We start from the raw sequence: 17500 nt of genomic DNA, 5'->3' as shown, positions 1-17500 counted from the left end.
AGCGGCCGATGGTCGACTCTTTTTTGTGTAATCGTTATGGAACGTATTCGTCTTTTCATGACGACCACATGTTCGACAACCACAAACTGCCTTATCCTATTTTGCTTATTATTTACACAGTAAAAATTACAAAAATAAATTCTTATTTTTTACACAAAATAAAACCAATAACCGATGAAATAATTATACCGAAATATAAGTAATGTATAACCGATTGTGTATGATATTCAGCCGTCAGGACTACGCATAAGGATGTTTCACATTAAATGGGGCCAGTATAGAGAGAGTGATTAAATTTAAGTACCTGGAAAGTGTCCTTGTTGAACATGTCGAACCAGAAACCGAAGTACAGTGCAGAGTAGAGGCCGCTCACACAGATTTTTAAGATGATAAATATATTCTGTTTCAACAGCCTCTATCTGAAGCTTCGGCAGATAATTGTTAAGTGTCATGTCTTGTCAGTACTTCTATACGGAGTCAAATTGTGGACCCTCAAGGCCAGCAATATCAAGCTAGGAAACAAAATGTCGAACACTCTTCTAGTGTAACGGAAGGTCTGCTGATTATAGTCAACAGTCCGCCTTCTCCTGAGGAGTTTCACGTGGTTTCCTCCCAGCTATAAGCAAATGCTGAGGAGTTCCTGATTGGCCCACACTAGATGATCCCTCTTGTTTACAACACAGATTCAAATAAGAACATATTCATTTAGTTAGAAGACACAAAAATCCACTTTATGATCTATAAACCTTAATAAATGTATTTCCCATTTTAAAAAGTCAGCAATATGAACCAAATAGAGGCATTCGAAATGTGGCTACATCGTAGAATGCCTGGCATTTCGTGGACCGATATGGTCAGCATCACAAAAGTGCTCCAAAAAGCAAGAGCAGGGAGACAGTTGCTGACTGATATCAAGGTCCGGAAGGTATCTGAGGCATGTGCTGAGAGAAGAGAAGTACGAGCTATTGCACCTAATCATAAAAGGCAAAATAGAGGGTCGACGAGGTGTGGGCAGATGACAGATCTCCTGGTTCCGGAATTTACGAGATTGGACGGGAATTAGGACCGTCGAGGCGCTGTTTAGAGCTGTCCAAGATAAGGACAATTACTCTCAAGTAATAGTTGACGTCAGGGGGACCTGACATGACACGAACAGAAGACTAACCAATAAACGACTGTTTTCTGTGTATGAATTTTCATCTAAAATTCTAATATCGTACCAAGTGCATTTGTTTACGAAAACGCGATCGTTGACTATTTGACATCTTACTAGCTTAATATTGCCCTGAAAAAATCTCTAAACGATTTTAAACTAGCAAGTATAATATATTGACTTGTTAAAAATGACAAACTGCATTGATGTTTATTTTCTTGCCAAACAAAAGTGGCCCTCCTGAACATTTAATATTTTATTATGTATTTTTTTTAACCACAATTGTTATAAAAAACAATATGTCATTACGATAGCATTATTTAATATGTGAATACTATACTATAAAAAATGCTTATATTTACGATATCCTCCAATTTTAACGATTGTTTCCGATTCTAGAAAATACCAGATTATTAACAATGAAACGAATAACTGACAAAATAATTATACTGAAATTATAAGTAATATATAACCGATGCCCGACTCTTTTTTATGTGACGGTTTAAGATCATATTCGTCTTTTCCCGAGGACAACCACAACCTGCCCTATCCCGTTTTGCTTTTTTTTCACACAGTCAAAATAACAAACATAAAATCCTTTTTTTACATGCTGCATTTTCATGTTCTTCCACTAAGAGAGTGCATGAAAATTCATATTTGTGCATACTAATGCACACCTATGCGGGAATAATCTTAATGTATTTATGAAGGTTTCTGCTGGTAAAAAAAAAACTTATTTCAAACATTGATGTTGTCGAAGAAATAGCACACGGAATATCATAACAACAAAAAAATTTAAAACTTACTCAACTCAACCATAAAGAGAGCCGAGAACTTGCAGATGGATGAATGTATCAATCGAAAGATAAATATAACTTACGAAATTTGAAATGTGTAGTTGTCAACTATGGTTAGAATGGTGACTGTTACATATCGCTCACTCCTTTCAAGAACGTCATAAATTAAACAACTTGATTTTTCAGGAGAACGTTTTAAAGGTTTAAAAACATATACAATGTAATAAAAATAAATATCAAGCCACTTACTGAACTTTTTACTGTGCAACAGATCTTTTTAGGTAAAACCTGAAGGTTTTTTTCTCCATTTGAAAAATATTTAAAATATTAAAAAAAAAAAAAATAAACCACTCCTTTCTTCAAAATGCAAAAACAACACTTTCTGCCCCGTAGCGTGTAAGTATTAAGTTTAAAATATGCCTCTTTTGCTGGGATATAGTACGTTTTTTGGGCATTCCGAAAACAGGCACAACTGAAAATTGACGATTTTTTATTTATGACGTTGTTGAAAGGAGTGAGCGATATGTATAAAGTGATCACTTAAACCAGTCTATAACGGATCGTAAGCGCTGTAAATACCCAAGTTTCCATACTTCCATCTCAATACCTTTTTAGTCCCGAGATATATTTTTCTTCATCTGTGTTGAAATGTTAATGGAAATACATATGTTGATAGTATTTTTTTTTTCATTATTATTTTTATTATTTTTAGAAATGATACATTGCCTTAATGACTTGAAAAAATCCTACGGAGAAATATGTAGAGTCTGGATGGGACCAGAAATATGTGTTGTTGTATCTGAACCAGATGACTTTGAGGTAAATTCTACATCATTATCCTTCTCGACCAAAGTCGCTCTTTTATATTAAGTTAAGATGATCACTTTAATCCATTTCCTACGCCTTAAAATTATCTTAAATTCATTAAAAACAGCTCCAATTAATTGAGCAAATTGCAAGTTGTTATAAATTTTAGTCGGATGGTCATTGGTTGATGATTTTAACGAATTCCAGAGCGTGCTTTTAAGCAGATTGACGTCATGGAAGGGATCTTCATACGAAATAATCAAGACTGGAATGGGTGCAGGCCTTGTCACATTATCTGGTGAGTTTTTAAAGACAAATTGTTAGAAAAATCTGTAAAATGTGTAAAGGGAAAGGTGAAAAGTTTGTTCGTTGTTTGCTTAAATGAAAAAAAAATAAAAGAAAAACAAAGCTTTGTTGAATGAAATATGTACTTTTCCTCATAATCTGTTACGTGTTGCCACCTCGATGAAAAAAACCACAATTTTATGACCATCTGTATTTCTTGTTAAAAATTTAATTTTTACAGAATACATCTCTGTTACAAATACATTTTAAAGGGTCATTTTTACATGGTTTATATCTCTAAAGTAGTAGTAAGTAGGAAGGATGTATTAGAACTTCCCAATCAAGTTCAGATTTTTTCACGCGTCTTCCTCTATCTCTCCGCCTTCTTATCGAATCACCGATTATTTATTTAAGGTGATACATGGAAGCGACACCGCAACATCATTAACCCTGCCTATGCCATGAAGACGATCCGCAGCTACATACCAATACATAACAAGTACTCTAAAACCCTGGTGGAGGGCTTACAAGAGATATGCGACAAGGGGTTTAATGACGTTACCCAATACTCCCTTAGATATTGGGGAGATACTATTTGTGGTAAGAATAACGTTTATTTTTTATAACATAATTCCTATTTGTCATCAACCTCCTCTTCGACAACCTTGATGACCGTAATATTGATTAAATTTTTCTCTTTCCTACTAACCTTACTTATATATATATATATATATATATATATATATATATATATATATATATATATATATATATATATATATATATATATATATATATATATATATATATATATATATATATATATATATATATATATATATTACTTTTTGGTTAAAATTACTCTAAATCGTAAAACTGTTTTGAGGAAATTCTCACAAAAACGGATCCATATAAATTATAGAATCAAAAAATAAAAAACCTTTAATTTATTAAACCAATGAACTTGGTTAATTAATTACTAGTTAAATTGTAACTGCTTTGTTGTCTAAGTTTGAAATACTCTACAATAATTCGTTTTTTTTTCACAGACGTTTTAATCGAAAAGTAAAAGTTGAAACTGTTATTAAAAATAAGGTTTATTTCAAAAATTAGCTTTATGAACAAAATACTAATGACTTTGTTAATTGTTTGTTTATTTTTTGCATATTAAAAGTATTGTTAACTTTGTGGTATGGTAATATAACATTCTCCTCATCATTCATCGTTCACTTTATGTAATACCGCTTTGATAAAATTGTTTTTCATTCTCTCTTTTTGTACAAATGTCAGACCGTATAATTTTTTTTTAATGACCTGATGATAGAGTGATTATTCCGAAACCGGTCGTCAGGAATAAGTGTTTATTTAAGTGGTATTACATAATGTGAACGATGAATTATAAGAAAAGTGCTGTATGTATATTAATTAAATATTCATTTATAGATTGTTTATTTGAATGGGAACCGAAATTCTATGAAGGAAATCACGATTTCATACTATCAATGACACCACGGTAAATATATTGCATAATTATATTTTTTCTATTTTTTAAATAATGGCCTTCTCGTTTCGTAAAATATCCTTGATTCTTGTATTGACGCACAAAATCCTTTTTTCTGACTGCACTCTATAGAAAAAAAAACATGTTTGAATACATATAATCCTGTTTGGAATGAGACGATTTCTATGATAATCAGTATAATTTGTAGTGACTTCGACTAATCGACGACACATTTATATGAAAAATTTAACTTATTATCTCTTGTACTATATAAATTCCATTTTTAGGTCTGCTCAATTGATACACGAAAGAATTGTCAAAGTATGGCTTTTTCCCAATTTGACCTATCGCTTTACTGAACATGGAAAATTATTTAACGACTACAATACTATTTACCAAGAATATTACTACGATGAAATAAAGAAGAGAATCAACGATTATTTGGAAGAACATCCTCTTCCAACTTCTAATGAAAAAACTAAAGCCGATTGTAAGTCAAAATAACAAAATTTAAATGAAAAATCACGATTGCTTTCTTAAAATTTTATATAGAATGGCTTTCTGGCCAACATCTCTTGTATTCGTGAAATTAAGCAGAATATTCTCGAATTCCGCGAAGGAAAACAGAATATTATATTTTATTATTTTAATATCAAATTCCTTTACTATTTATGCAAAAGTGACAGTCATGCCGATTTTATTAACCTTAATTGATTATTTAAATCGAGCAGTGAAATGGATACAGTAAACCCCTCTATAACGTTGAGATAGAAACCGCGTTATCTGAGAGAACATTTTAGGGGGTTCATGTTATAAACTGTTTTTTTTTTAACATTTTAACCAGCTGAAATGACTGAAATGAGTCATTATAAATTAAAAATAAAATTTAAAAATATTTACCCCCTATACAACATTTTTATTGTGTCCAATTACTTTTTATTTTTCACAAATCTGGGTTTCTTCACTTGTGAGTTATTTTCCATTTTTGATATCTCATACGGATCTTGTATCCAAATAAAAGGGTCTGTTCTAAAGAAAAGCTTTCTAAACCCAATCATAGATGGCTGTTGTGAACTCAATCATGATTAGTGATGAGATTGGTCATATACCTGGACGTATGAATTCCAAAATTTGATTAGTGTAGTTGTCAATCATGGGTAGTATGGTGAATGTTGGACGGGCGTAAAGTGACATAAAGTGTACTTAATCAGCCTATGATATGTCGTAATCCCTGTAATACACAGACCTCCATATTCTTTTTCATTTATGTTGAGCTGTCAAAAATGTAGAATACTTTCATGTAAAGAAGCTTTTTTATTAAGCAGAAACTCTAATATTAGTATGTGAGGTTCGAATCCCGGATTATAATCACACACATGAGAAACGCCAGAAAATACCATTTTCATTTTTATTATTTAAGCTTATAATTTGACCAGATAATTTATTTACAACATTTTGAGTGTGTCCAAATACTTGTTCACAAAAATTATATATTTAAATGTTATATTAGTATGTTCGGACCTCACATACTAATATGAGAGTTTCTGCTTAATAAAAAAGCTTCTTTACATCTCACCAATAGATGTCTCTAGTGATGTTCTAGTGATTCAAGAATACTTTCATGTTTGCAGTATTGGATGAGCCACTTTATGAATTCGATGACGAATTAATCAACAAGAGTGGAAAGCGCCAAACTGTATTCGGTGTTCTGGCAGAAGCTGTTCGTGCTGGAAATTGTACCCCCGAAGAAGTGGCTGACGAATTCAATAATACTTTAAGCCCTGTATGTTGACATATATATTTTTTTTTAATTGCACTAACAGAGTGTCATAACTCATTAGAGATCAATTTCAACATATAGAAGAAGAAAACAAACTATACCAAAGTGAAAACATAACAATTTTTGTCTTCAGGGAATGGATACTGGATACACTCAACTATGTTCATTTATGTTGCTGATGGCAATGCACAAGCAGTGCCAAGACAAGTTATGGAAAGAGATTAAGGAAACCTTTGGTGAAGATATCGATGGCGAAGTCACCTCTGAACATCTCTCCAAAATGCCATACCTAGATATGTGCTTGAAGGAAACCATGCGTCTTTTCGCAACAGGACCAGTTCAATTGAGATACTTACACTCCGATTTCTACATGAAAAGCAGTGAGTTTTTATATTCCGTTACTAAAAACCTAGATTTATAAAAGTTCTCTCATATTTAGTATTAACAATTAAATGATTTCGAATTAATAGGAGATATAACACTGCCCGCCGGCGCCACAATTATTCTCTGCAACTATCTTCTTCATAAGAACCCCAAGTATTGGAAGCAGCCGGACTCGTTCATCCCCGAGCGATTCCTTCCTGAAGAATCAGCTAAGAGGCCACACTTTGCTTTTGTGCCATTCAGCGCTGGACAACGAAACTGCATTGGTAAGCTAAACTTTGTCCATATGCAAAAATGTATGTGCTGCGCAACTCAAATTACTATCGGTATAGCATCATCACTCTTCTCTGCTAGCTTTTATAAGGCTACATAATTTTATCTTTGATCTGCTAGAAAACGAGACCTTCATTCATAAGCTAACATAGGATTTTTTTTGACATACGGCAAATAGTACAAAGTTATTCATCTTAATGCAGATAAAGAGCAAAACAGTGTTTGTCGGTAAATCTTTTTGGCGTCTTTTTTTCTAAAGAGACCTGCCCATTTATTTTATTGATACTTTATACAATCCAAAATGCCATTTGAACTGACTTTCGTACCTTTATTTAAAATATTTAAAAAAATATACATGTTAAGGATCAAGTTACTGCATTATTTTTGTTTTGTAAGATTGCATTCATATCGTTCACACCTTTCAACAACGTCATATATCAAAAAACTTGATTTTCAGGAGATATTTTTTAATGTTTAAGAATATAATAAAATGTATTAAAAATAAATATCATACCACTTATTGAACTTTTACTTGTGCGACAGATCTTTTTAGGTAAAACCTGAATGTTTTTTCTCCATTTAAAATATTCAGTATATTTAAATAAATAATTAATCAAAAAAAACTTTTCTTCAAAATGCAAAAACAACACTTTCTGCCCTGTAGCAGGTAAATATTAAGATAAAAACATGCCGCTTTTACTGGGATATAAAACATTTATTGGGCATTTCGAAAACATGCATAACTAAAAATTGAAGATTTTTGATATCTGACGTTGAAAGGAGTGAGCGATTTATCGTTTTCGATTAAAGATTGGTTTGAAATTTAGCCTCACGTTTATCAAACTCCAATATTTCAAAACATTTTTTAGGGCAAGCATTCGGTTTGGATGTATGGAAGATTGCAGCTGTATACATCATCAGAAACTTTGAATTGTATTCTGATCTTAAGATTGAAAGTCTACCTGTAAAGGCCGATATATCAATGCGGAGTGCCATTGGATACAACATAAAAATAACAAGAAGAAATCGAAGTGCTTGAAAGTGGTTTTGCTTACACCCGGTGGTTTATATTTGATATTAATTAATTAATTTAATTAATTACCTTAATTAATTTGCATTGGAATTCTTTATTTTCACAAGTATATTGTAAGTTTATTTAATTGATTTACGTAGTAAAGGTTTTAATTATGGTATATTGGTATTATGTATAGGATTTTGTGTGTTATAAAATAAAACTTAATAAAAACATGCCATTTTTATTTTATGTTTATTTTTAACGTAAAACACTTAAGTCGTAGTGAAATCCCTAAGTTTTGTTAGAAAACTCGATTGATTTGAGATATTGCTCAGAGAAGACCTGCAGGCGTTGGTGACAAATGTGTATAATGTGTGCAAGGAAAGTGATTTATTGATGAATGTTAGCAAATCCAAGATTATGATTTTTGAAAGAGAAGAATGCAAATCTGAATGTGAAATATTGGTAAACGCAGAGATTTTGGAACAGGTAGATGATTTCGTGTATTTGGGTAGTATGTTTTCTAGGGATGGAAAGATTGATAAAGACATAGAAAGGAGAGTGAATGCTGGGAACAAAGTGAATGGTGCACTGAAATCAGTTATAGCAAATAAAAACCTATCAGCGGAAGCTAAACTGGCAGTGCACAACGGTGTCCTGGTTCCAACTCTAATATATGGAAGTGAAACATGGAGTTGGCAAACGAGGGATGAAAGTAGACTGAATGCAGTCGAAATGCGATCTCTCAGAAGAATGTGCGACAAAACGATGTATGATAGATGTGCGAATAGTGAAATAAGGAAGGAATGCAAAGCTGAGATAAGCACTATCGATAAAATTAAGAAAGGTGTGTTGAGAAACATGTAGAACGAATGAGTGAGGAAAGAACGGTAAAACAAATTTATGAGGCGAATGTTAGCGGTAAAAGAAGCAGAGGAAGACCGAGAAAAACATGGCACGATCAGGTATGCCAAATACTTGAAAGTTGTCAGGTTAGGAGTCGTAACAATCGGCGGGTATGTATGAGGAGATGCATGAACGTGGAAGAGGCGAAGAATGTTTGCAAGGACAGAGTGGTGTGGCGCTCTATTCTCTCTGTGATGGTTAGTTAGTTAGTTATTGCTGATTTTTGTTACTTCTGTTTGTTACCTGATTCGTTACTTTTTCTCGGTTTGTATTTCTTTTCAGGTTTTTTATGACAAATTATCAAATAAATCGGGTGCTATATTTACGCAATGCAAATGCGTAACCAAATTTATGCACTGATCGGCGTTATTAGCCCGAGTGATCGAAAAAGAAAACCGATTTAACAATATTGATTTCAAAGGTTTGACCTAGAATATTCTTTTAAAGTATAAGTATTTTATATTTTTTTTAAACTTATTTTTATACAATGATGCATAGGGCACTGGGTCGTATAGAAACAGTGTTTAATTGATCTTAATTACGTGAAGGCAACGTGATCAGATATATTTGTGGCGCCAAATCTTGGAATGTAATCGATGGATTGAATATTTTTCAAGAACATTGCATTTTAGCAGAAGAGCGTTTCGTACATTTTTTATTTTACTACCACTACTACTACCATCACGCCATTTCCCCGCAGGAGTAGGCAGAGAGGATGGAACGCCACACTCTTCTGTCCTGACATACACTCCTTGCCTCCTTCACATCCAAACATCTAGTCATACATACCCTCCGATTACGCAGACTTTTGACACCGCCAGATTTTAGGTTCTGATTGATCTGGTCGTGCCAAATCTTTTTCGGTCGTCCACGTTCTGTTTTTATTTTATGTTTACAAAAATTCCATGGAAACGGAATATTTTATGCGTTTTAAATTGACTCTTAATTTCTAATTACTGAATGGTAGTTCTCCACAGCGCTGGCTTTTCACTAAAAGATATTGTTGTTTTTACTAAAACCAGTATTTAGAAGTGGTCCAGGAAAATGTATCCTCTCATTTTCATTCATTTAAAACACACCGGTTGACGAATAAGCACGTATACGATTTTAAACTTCAGGATAATAATTTCAACAATAAAGTGATAATTAAAATAATTTCATACAGGTAAGAAAAGTCATTTTCTTAAAATGTCGCAATGGTTTTGGTATTTTTACTAACTTTCCATGCCTTATTTAAAATACAAATTAACGTAAAAGTGAGCAATACATTAAAATTATGCAAACTGTATGATAACTGTTTCATTTATATCATCTTCAATGGTACATAAGGCACTGGATAAAAGCACTAAACAGTGATAACTTGATAGTTAATAACATGAACCCAAACTGATTAATCCTGCAGTTCAAATGCTAACATAATTCCGTGTATATTATTCTTCTCTTTCTGCCCATAAACGCACCCAATGGTGCATAGGGTATTGTATCAAATCGAAGTAGTGTTATTTTACGGGGTCGTATTAAATAGATAAATATAAGAGTGGAAAATCACTTTTATTTATGTTGACCCCCCCGGAGACGAAACCGGGACCTTTAGCACGGCAGTCTAATCACTACCCGATGGAGGCGGATAAGAATAAAACATTTATTTTGACCTCGCTGAGAATCGAACTCGAAATCTTTTGGGTGGTAGCGAAGCCTGCTAATAATAAACTGCAAGTAAACTACGAAAGAAATTTGTTGTATTTACATAATATGTATTTGCTAATAGCAAAATGCTGATAAAATTATACAAGGAATATTTAAAAAATCTTTGCCATATTTATTTATTGGTTGCTTTCATTAGTTTATTAACCAAAACCTTTTTAATAATGCATGGTTTGTGTAATGTAATTTTAATAATGCATGGTTTGTGTAACGTAATTTTGTTATATAAACGTATTAATTTGTTTTTTATTTTATTTTTTATACTAGTGAATCAAAGTTAACATCAGCTCCAAGATGCCGTCGGTGATTGAAGAGTTATGGTCCTCTGTCGTGTTCAGGACCTTCATCTTGGTGCTAACAATATGGCTCCTGAAGGTGCTGTGGAGCCGCCGTAAGCTGTACATCCTCAGCTTCAAGCTCCCTGGACCCATCGCACTTCCTATCCTGGGAAATGCCATTCAGCTTGGTAGCTTTAATCGCCACAATGGTTAGTCGCAATAAATCATTCAAATAAATATTTTCTAAAAAAATTAATTATTATTTAGATTTAAAAGGGAAAACTTGGTATTGAAGATGTTTACACAATTTTTTCTTTGTGATTTTTATAATGAAGTGCTCTAAGGCAATCAATGTAATTCTTAATTTTAATATCACTTTACTAATATATTATTTCGAGAAATAAAAATACTTTGTGTTCTGATCCACTCACATTTTTATTTAACCAACTAGTTTCGGCAACAACCTGTTGTCCTTTTCAAGAGGGCAACAGGTTGTTGCCGAAACTAGTTGGTTAAATAAAAATGTGAGTGGATCAGAACACAAAGTATTTTTATTTCTCGAAATAATATATCAAGATGATCCACAAAGTTAATGCTTTCAATATTCAAAACACCACTTTACTAACTTCAATGATGTGACTATTGCATAGGTAATTAAAGAACTATATTTTTTTTTTTTTAACATCTCATCAAGGAGGAAGAAGAATATGGAAGTCTGGGCATTCACGGGGCTGACGACCGTCATAGGCTGGTTTAAGTGATCACTTTACACACGTGTAACATTCACCAATTCTACCCATTATTGACAACCACACTACTCAAATTCTTGGAAGTTCTACATATGTGAACCAATTTTGAAACATTTTTCTTGAATAACTGAAACTTCACTAGAGACATCTATTGGTGAGATGAAAAGAAGCTTTTTATAAAGCAGAAACTCTTATATTAGTATGTGAGGTCCGAATCCTGGATTATAATCACGCACATGAGAAACGCCAGAAAATATCATTTTCATTTTTATTATTAAGCTTATAATTTGACCAGATAATTTATTTACAACATTTTGAGTGTGTCTGAATACCTGTTCACAAATCTGGATTATCTCCAATTATAGGAGTTATTTATCATATTATTTTTGACATCTCATCAAATATGAAGAAGAATATGGAAGTCTGGGCATTTACGAGGCTGATAACCCATGTTTTTTTTCATCTTTGATGAGATGTCAAAAAATAATATGATAAATAACTCCTATAATTGAAGATTATCCAGATTTGCGAACAAGTATTTGGACACACTTTAAAATGTTGTAGTTAAAGAACTAGCTATTTTTTTAGAAAGACAGATTCAACTGTTTTTTTCCCAAATTTTCCATTTTTTTAAATTTAGGTAGATAAACTCCCTTTTAACACGTTTTTTCATTAATACAATTTCTAAATAACAAGGTAATAAAAATTAAAGAAACATTCATTTTACAATCTTCTTCTTTCTTCTCTAGACCCCTGTCTCCCACTGCTGGATATAAGCCTTTTCCGAATCCTTCCATTTTTATCGGATAGATAATTTTTTTGAGAACTTCCAACTTCTCTTTTATTCTCTCCCAAACCCATATAAAAAATTTAGGGGTCCATCTTGTGTCGTCTTATCTTGTAACATGTCCTGGCTATAACCACTTTAGTCTTGCTATGTGATCCATGATATCCTTAAAAAATAACAGCAATTTGGAATTTCCCACATCCCTACCTTGGACTTGCTACTCGGTTATACCTACTACTAAATATCCGGTTTAATAAATTTTCTGTTGTTATTTTCCTTAAACACGAATAACCTTGAAGCTCAAGCAACAAAATGTATCTGTTTACTTCTAAATAAAGAATTTTAAGCTCGAAGACCTTATAAGATTCTCCAATGCCCAATTTATGTTATTTTAAAAGGAATATATAGTTTTACAACATTTTGAGTGTGTCCAAATACTTTTTCATAAAATCTGAATTATCTCAAATTACAGGAGTTATTTTCATATTATTTTTTGACATCTCATCAAAGATGAAGAAGAATATGAATAATTCAAATGATTCAAGAATAAGGTTTCAAAATTCGTTCATATATAAAGAGCTTATAGGTATAATTGGTGAATGTTACACGTGTGTAAAGTGATCACTTAAACCAACTTATGACGGTCGTCAGCACCGTAAATGCCCAGACTTCCATATTCTTCTTCAACTTTGATGAGATGTCAAAAAATAATATAAATCAAATTGTTGTAAATTAAACATTGCCTCCCCAAAAATTTCCAATTCATTTTGCTACTCACATTTGGTTCATTTGGCCCAAGAGGTTGCCGACCCCTGGTATACAAAATTATGCTGCTGATTACGGAGAACATTTAGCTTACCAATGCAGTTTCGTTGTCCAGCGCTGAATGGCACATAAGCAAAGTTATTTTTTAATATGATACATAGATTGAAAAAAATTGCTTTTATGTTTTTTTGTTTATTTTGTACGATTATATAGTGGGTATACTCACAAAAAACGTAAAACTCTAAAAGTTCTCTTTTAATAATCCCTGTTATTTAAAGCTTTAAGGATGAATAAAATAGCCGCTAGTAAACTAAAAGTTGAATTTACTTTCAAATCCACAATTATATTACATTTTAAACTACTTGGTTTATTTTGTAAGTTTATAGAACGTTTAAAACTTTTTAATATGCATCTTGAAGTCAAAATTGCATATTTTCCAATTAACGTTTTTTGCCAGTACACCCACGATATCATTGTTGTATAACAAATGAACATATGATAATACAGTAAAACCTCAATATAACGAACCTCTTTATAGCGAACCTCGGATATAGCGGACAAAATATCCGGTGAAATGTAAAAAAATAATAAGTCCTGTTTTTAATAAAAATGCTACAAATTCAAGTGTCACCGCACATAAACAATTTTTAGCGCTTATGATAAGAATAGTGAATGTTACACGTATTAAAAGTGATCACTTATGCTAGCCTACGACAGGTTGCACGCCTTGTGAATAACCAAACTTCCAAATTCCCACTACAATACCTTATTTCGCTTACTGCGTTCAACAACGTCATACAAAAAAAAAACTTGATTTTTCAGGAGATCGATTTTAAAGTTTAAAAATATAATGTTATGTTTTCAAATAAATATCTAGCCACTTATGAACTTTTTACTATGCAACAGATCTTTTTAGGGTAAACCTGAATGTTTTTTCTCCATTTGAAAAATATTTAGTTTATTTAAAAAAAATATGAAACAATACATTTTCTTCAAAATGCAAAAACAACCCTTTCTGCCCTGTAGCGGGTAAATAATAAGTTTAAAATATGCCGCTTTTGCTGGGATATAGTACATTTTCTGAGCATTACGAAAACATGCACAACTGGAAATTGACGATTTTTGATATATGACGTTGTTGAAAGGAGTGAGCGATTTATCTATATATCTGATATATCTGAACACTCTCATATTCTTCTTCTTCTTCTTCTTCATCTGAAATATCAATAAATAAAAACTTCATCAAAATTAATTTTTTCTTTAAATGTTTTTATTTTTATTTTTAGAAATGATACTTTGCCTTAATGACTTGAAAAAATCTTACGGAGATATTTGCAGAGTCTGGATGGGACCAGACATATGTGTCGTTGTGTCCGAACCAGATGACTTTGAGGTAAAGTCAACATCATTATCCTTCTCGACTAAATTTGTATTTTTATACAATGTCAATAAAATGTCGTGTTGATTACTTGAATCCACTTCGCATGTCTATTTTTAAATAATTTTCATGAAAAACAGCTCCCATTAGCTGAGCAAATTGCATGGAAATACAAATTTTGATCGGATTGATTTGTTTCTTGAATGTTTTTCGCAGATACTTCGTATTTTTGGCACATTTTATAAACTTTATAAAAACAACTCTGTTTTAACCACTTTTTTATTATAAGTACACTTTAACCTTTCGGTTTCGACAAGAACCTTGTCATATCAGGGATTATTAAATTCTAAAACATTATTTGATTTTAATGTTGATTTGTAATTGGTTAATGATTTTATCGAATTCTAGAGCGTGCTTTTAAGCAGATTGACGTCATGGAAAGGATCTTCTTACGATATAATAAGGACTGGAATGGGTCCGGGCCTTGTCACATTATCGGGTGAGTTTTTTAGGCAAATTAAACAAAAATCTGTAATGTGTATCTTAAATATATATATATATATATATATATATATATATATATATATATATATATATATATATATATATATATATATATATATATATATATATATATATATATATATATATATATATATATATATATATATATATATATATATATATATATATATATATATATATATATATATATATATATATATATATATATATATATATATATATATATATATATATATATATATATATATATATATATATATATATATATATATATATATATATATATATATATATATATATATATATAAACTGCTTATGAATTCCTTTCGCACGTAAGTATAATGTTATATAAGGTGATATTGTGCGTTTTACGTGGTTTACAGCATTTTGAGTGTGTCCAAATACTTGTTCATAAATACTTGTTCACAAAAGAAATATATGGTCTGGTCTATATAAGTCTGGGCAAATACTAATTAAAGAATTTTTGTTCAATAAAAAGCTTATTTTCATCTCACCAATAGATGTTTCTAGTGAAGTTTTAGTGATTCAAGAACAAGGTTTTTAAATTGGTTCATATATATAGAACTTCCAAGAATTTATGTAGTGTGATTGTCAATAATGGGTAGAATTGGTGAATGTTACACGTGTGTAAAGTGATCACTTAAAGCAGCCTACGTAAATGTCCAGACTTCCATATTCTTCTTCATCTTTGATGAGATATAAAAAAAATAATATGGTTTTGTATTGTTAACCAGACATTGGAGTCTGCTAGATTCAATTTTGGGTTTGACTCGATTGCTTGTGTCAACACTTCATTATCCAGTTTGACGGGTTCAATAGAGGTAATTTTTCTCCATGCTTTAGATGGTGTTACCCACTGTCAACTTGTTTCGTCAACCATGTCAACCATTGAATCACCGATTATTTCATTTAAGGTGATACATGGAAGCGACACCGCAACATCATTAACCCTGCCTATGCCATTAAGACGATCCGAGGCTACATACCAATACATAACAAGTACTCTAAAACCCTAGTGGAAGGCTTACAAGAGATATGCGACAAGGGGTTTAATGACGTCACCGTGTACTCCTTAAGATATTGGGCTGACATTATTTGTGGTAAGAAAAAAACCTTCATAATTAAAATTAAATTTCATTTTTGCAATCGACAGTTGGCCATCTGCGATGACGAGGAGCTTAACAAGCTCCTCTTCTGCAATCTTGAAGACCAGTATATTAATTTAATTTATCTTTTTTCTACTTAACATTTTAATGACTAAGATTTTATTCTATTGTACAAAATTTAGTATTTTCAAAAAGCACTAAGATATAGAATCAATCAAAATTATTCAGATGATTTCCAACTGCTCCGTTGTCTAATTTTTTAAAAAAATTACATATATGTGTATATAAATATATATATATATATATATATATATATATATATATATATATATATATATATTTATATTTATATATATATATTTATATATATATATATATATATATATTATATATATATATATATATATATATATATATATATATATATACATATATATAAATATATATATATATATATATATATATATATATATATATATATATATTATATATAATATATATATATTATATATATATATATATATATATATATATATTATATATATATATATATATATTATATATATATATATATATATATATAATATATATATATATATATATATATATATATATATATATATTAAAATCCAATATATCCACTGTTTTCATTTACCTTAAGTAAATGAAATGAAAAATACAAGTGAAGGTACAAACAGGTATTTGTAATTAGAATTAAAAATTTCATTTTCATTAATAATTAAAAATGAAAATGATGTTTTCTGGCGTTTCTCATGTATGTGAGTATAATTCAGGATTCGGACCTCACATACTAATATTAGAGTTTCTGCTAAATAAAAAGCTTCTTTTCATCTCACCAATAGATGTCTCTTGTGAAGTTTAAATGATTCAAGAACAAGGTTTCTAAATAGGTTCATATATATACAACTTCAAAGAATTTGAGTAGTGTGGTTGTCAATAACGGGTAGAATGTCACACGTGTGTAAATTGATCACTTAAACCAGCCTATGACGGTCGTCAGCCGCGTAAATGCCCAGACATCCATATTTGTTCTTCATCTTTGATGAGATATCATAAAATTAAAAGAATAAATTACTTTCAAAAACTAGTTTTATTGACAAAATGTGTAGAATAAAAATATTATATTTATATAGTCATAGGATCTATATGCTATGTTAAATTGTTTGTATATATATATTTTTTTAAATATTATTTTAGATAGCTTATTTGAATGGGAACCGAAATTCTATGAAGGAAACCAAGACTTTATACTGTCAATGACACCA

At 30.9% G+C, this 17500-nt stretch overlaps 2 protein-coding genes across 2 annotated transcripts in view; both read left to right on the top strand.

The window, feature by feature from the left end:
* Positions 1-8228, top strand: part of LOC148301648 (cytochrome P450 4C1-like) — a 14839-nt gene extending 6611 nt beyond the window's left edge. The window contains exons 3-11 of the mRNA XM_088272922.1: positions 2663-2769; positions 2965-3055; positions 3457-3642; positions 4486-4555; positions 4831-5033; positions 6175-6326; positions 6457-6703; positions 6794-6973; positions 7850-8228. Of these exons, the coding sequence (XP_088129048.1) occupies positions 2663-2769; positions 2965-3055; positions 3457-3642; positions 4486-4555; positions 4831-5033; positions 6175-6326; positions 6457-6703; positions 6794-6973; positions 7850-8019 (1406 nt within the window). The 3' untranslated portion in view covers positions 8020-8228. The remainder of the gene's footprint in view (positions 1-2662; positions 2770-2964; positions 3056-3456; positions 3643-4485; positions 4556-4830; positions 5034-6174; positions 6327-6456; positions 6704-6793; positions 6974-7849) is intronic.
* A 1693-nt stretch (positions 8229-9921) lies between these two features.
* LOC148301647 (putative cytochrome P450 313a4) lies at positions 9922-17494 on the top strand (the record flags this gene model as incomplete). The annotated part of the gene is made up of 6 exons (XM_088272923.1): positions 9922-10066; positions 10873-11092; positions 14471-14577; positions 14971-15061; positions 16023-16208; positions 17433-17494. Coding segments are annotated over exons 2-6 (639 nt in total), but the record flags the coding sequence as incomplete, so codon positions are not given.
* Between the last annotated feature and the right edge of the window lie 6 nt (positions 17495-17500).

Source organism: Brachycentrus maculatus, unplaced genomic scaffold (assembly GCF_059751285.1).
Source record: "Brachycentrus maculatus isolate JH-2025_06_01 unplaced genomic scaffold, ASM5975128v1 h1tg000533l, whole genome shotgun sequence".
In the NCBI taxonomy this organism is placed as follows: Eukaryota; Metazoa; Arthropoda; class Insecta; order Trichoptera; family Brachycentridae; genus Brachycentrus; species Brachycentrus maculatus.
This window is presented reverse-complemented; position numbering and strand designations above follow the sequence as displayed.